This window comes from Trypanosoma conorhini (assembly GCF_003719485.1).
Source record: "Trypanosoma conorhini strain 025E chromosome Unknown Tco_14.4_contig_00161, whole genome shotgun sequence".
Lineage (NCBI taxonomy): Eukaryota > Euglenozoa > Kinetoplastea > Trypanosomatida > Trypanosomatidae > Trypanosoma > Trypanosoma conorhini.
Window position 1 is genome coordinate 28,066 of NW_021704245.1, and position 3,584 is coordinate 31,649.

Genomic DNA, 3,584 nt, shown 5'->3' on the forward strand with positions numbered 1-3,584 from the left:
CACACACACACACACACACCTATATATATATATAGAGGCAGAGAGAGAATACCTGGAAGTAGAGAGGGAAAATGAGNGAAGAAAAAAAACATGATGGATAGAGCGAGAAATGCAGGTAAGAGACAAAGAAAACGAGGGCCACGTTGATTTGTGTTCTTTTCTTCATTCATGGCTGGGTCTTTCTGTATTGATGTGTGATGGGTGTGCGTGTTGGCTATGCAATCCTCCATTTATTTATCCAAATTCATTCCCCTCTTCGCTCCGTGGCGGCATGCGCTCTGCAGTGAGGAATTTATTTGTATTGCCCCCAGTGTTTGGGATGACTGCCGCTTCTATGTTTTTCTTTCTCACTCCTTTCGTTGCACGCACGCACACACACACACACACACCAATAGAGGGAGCGAGGGCGCAGGGCTCCGACAAGACGGGGGAGGAGGGGGGAAGGCAAGCAGCTAAGCGACGTGGGATAAATAGGGAGAGAAATAAAAATATGTTGGGCGGGGTGCTAGAGAAAATCCGACTGTTTGAGGCCGACATTGAGCATCACATTGACAACATTGTGCAGCAGAAGCTCCTCGCGGATGTCAGCAATAAACGTCACCAGATCCTTCGCGATCACTTCATTACGGAGGAGGCGGAGGCGATTCGCCCCATTGCCGACAAACTGCTTGACTTGTACCTCGACCAGGACGACATTGTCGCCGTGCAGGAGGCCCCTTCCGAGGGCGACGACGTGCTGAGTGCCGCCCTCAAGGAGTTTGAGGCACAGATCGCCGACATTCGTGAGTACCACCGTACGTTTCGGGACCTGCCGCCAGTCAAGACGGACTTGGACCACCCCAACGCGGCGGCAATGGAGCAACTCTTCTCCGTGGGGGAACGCTACGGCAGTTGCCTCGACTTGGAGCCACACTACCACCACTACAGCAACTTCATGTTAACCACGAGCAAACGGGCTCAAGACGAGGGCAACGCTGTTGGAAGCGCGTGGAAAGGACGTGTGGAGTATTTTGCGTTTATCCCCACCATCCCAGACATTATTCTAAACGACATTGATGCCCACCGGAAGGTGTATGGATTTTCAAAGTACAAGGAGTTTGTTGACGAACTTTTGGCGTACCTTATCAGCTTCCATGATCGCGCGAAGATAACGGAAAAGGAGGTCTTGCTCTCATCCCTTGCTAGGTGTGACACCGACGCGGAGGAATATTGGTCAAAGCTAATGGAACATAAGAAGGCGGTGGTGAAGAGTGTTAGCGGGAACAGTGTTGTGGGCTCCACGGATAAGACTGCCTCATCGTTAATTGTACCACCCCCGCTTCGTAAGTACACAAAGGCATTCGCACTCTGGCCCATTACATACCTGGAGTCTATGACGGCGGACGGAACGGGCGCTGGCCCCTCCTTGGCGGACGTCAAGGCGGTGATCCACGCTGAGGGCAAAATTGCCAAGTTGCTGCAGACACTACTCTTTGACACCCTGCAGGAGACAGAAAAAGTCCTTCTGCGTGACTACAGCAAGACGGCGGAGGAGCTGGAGTGGGAGCGCAAGCGTCTGCAGGAGGAGTTTTTACAATCGTTGGAGGAAGCAAGAAGGAAGAGCGCCACAACGGTGGAGGGCAGCGTCGCACAGGCCGCCCAGTATGATGTCATGACTACATTAAATTCAACCGGTGAGTTGAATCAGCCGAATGAAAATGCTCCCGCTGTGGATGACACCGGCGGCCAGTTACTTGACCGGGATGGGAAGCCTGTCGCGCAGTGGCTTATACACCTGCAGCAGCTCCACAAAAAATTTTACTGCGAGGTCTGCGGGGGGACAGTGTACGTTGGCCCAAAGGCTTTCAAGGAACATTTTGGGGCAGAGCGTCACGCCGAAGGCCTCCGCCGGCTAGGGGTAACGGTGCATTTGAAGGAATATGCAGGAATTTCATCTATTCGGAAGGTCATTGAGATGCGGGACAAGGTACTAAGCAGCACTTCAAGCCTCCGCAAGCGCCTCCACGAGGAACAGGAGGGAGAGGAGATGCAGGATGCGCAGGGAAATGTCATTACAGCTGGGGCGTATAAACGGTTTCAAATATCCCGGAGGGGCATTTGATCTAAAAACCAAAGAGGGACATTTTCTCTGGCCAGAAGGGGTGGGGAATTGGGGGTTCTCTGCGCGGGTCCTTGAAACAGAATGGAGACGAAGCGCATTCAACATATATATATATATATATATATATATATGTGTGTGTGTCTATCTATCTATCTATCTATCTATCTTTTGCTCTCTGGCGGTGATCCGGCAGCCATGAATTAAAAAGTTGAGCCTCTCTTTTCTCATCTCTTCTCATTCGTGACACACACACATATATACGCACAACTGTGCCATTCTCACGCCTTTGACTCCTCAACAGAACACGTGGCATGGGGTCAAGGCGCAGCGCCACGCGTCCGGGATGTAAGGCTAGAGAAGTTGTAGAAAAAAGGGCCGATGAGAAACCTAAACCAATAGAGTCCGAAACGACGACGCCATTGCAGGATACCGCCGAGCATCAAGCATGCGAGTCGTGCGGAGAACAATCTCCCGCGCAGCTTCTGCCGTCAGCCAATGATCCACCCGCACCCACAACGAAACCGTCGAAGCGAGCGCTGAAACGGATGCGTGGATGGGAGCCTGTCATCAAACCACCCAAAGACCTGGCAGCTTTGCCACCACCCTCCGCCGTGCCGACAGCCGATGTCGTCTGGTTAGACAACAGCAGAAGTGTCACGCTCATCCCGAACAGCAGTAGCGGGGTGCACACCCGCCGAGGTGCCGCAAACCTTGCCGCCGTCTCACCGCCATCTAGTTACCTGGTTTATACAAGAGATCCATTGATCAAAATGGCTCGAGCGGGAAGTAATAGCGTGCATGTCATCACTAGTCTCCCACCAGGTGGGGACCCGCGTAGCATTTTGAGCAGTGTGCCGTCCGCGAGCTCCCTCACGCAGCGGAGCGGTGGGACGGCCACAAGGGAGTCAAATGTCGCGTCCTCCTCCTCCACCTCCTCTTGTTTGTCAAAGCCACAGGCGGAGGCAAAGAGCGACGGCGAAGGCGAAGGCGGAGGCGAAACGGCGGCGGGCGAGGAGAAAGAGTTGGAGGAAGCCGATGGCGGTGACTCCGATGCCGCCTCTAACAGAGTGGAATCTGAGAGTAAGGTGAAAGTATTCACACCATCGGCGGAAAACCAAAACCGTGAAGCAGATACTGGCAAATCGAAGAAGAATGCGGCATGGAGGAGGTTAGGTGACGCCACAGCAGATGCCACGACACCACCCACACGAATAGGTGGTCTCTCTGCAGCGCAGGCGATGCTACCACCGCCGTATCGAAGAAATCGCCGTCTTAAGCGGAAGTTGCACATCACGGATGAAACGCCTGTGTTTTCCGCACACAGTGAACTTCGCGACACGATGCCGCAACTTTTTCCGAACGCCCCTTTCTCCACAGAGGAAGACGTGCTACGCTCGACTCTTGACTGGCATGAGGACCCGACGTTGGTGTACACCCGCCTTCTCTGGGAGCTTGCGCCTGACGAGTTTCTCAAGAGAGCTTT

General features: G+C 53.4%; 2 protein-coding genes across 2 annotated transcripts in view, besides 4 other annotated features; both read left to right on the forward strand.

Annotated features, from left to right (window-relative positions):
• Positions 1–19: a microsatellite.
• Positions 20–362: 343 nt separating this feature from the next.
• Positions 363–389: a microsatellite.
• Positions 390–490: 101 nt separating this feature from the next.
• On the forward strand, positions 491–2,101 carry Tco025E_03522 (putative splicing factor 3a; the record flags this gene model as incomplete). The annotated part of the gene is made up of 1 exon (XM_029370440.1): positions 491–2,101. One exon carries the CDS (start codon positions 491–493, stop codon positions 2,099–2,101), a length of 1,611 nt encoding a protein of 536 aa, XP_029229498.1.
• A 103-nt stretch (positions 2,102–2,204) lies between these two features.
• Positions 2,205–2,232: a microsatellite.
• Positions 2,233–2,241: 9 nt separating this feature from the next.
• Positions 2,242–2,268: a microsatellite.
• A 144-nt stretch (positions 2,269–2,412) lies between these two features.
• Positions 2,413–3,584, forward strand: part of Tco025E_03523 (uncharacterized protein) — a gene marked incomplete at both ends in the record, with an annotated part of 1,257 nt that continues 85 nt past the window's right edge. The window contains one exon of the mRNA XM_029370441.1: positions 2,413–3,584. This exon is cut by the window's right edge and continues 85 nt beyond it. Within this exon, the coding sequence (XP_029229499.1) occupies positions 2,413–3,584 (1,172 nt within the window).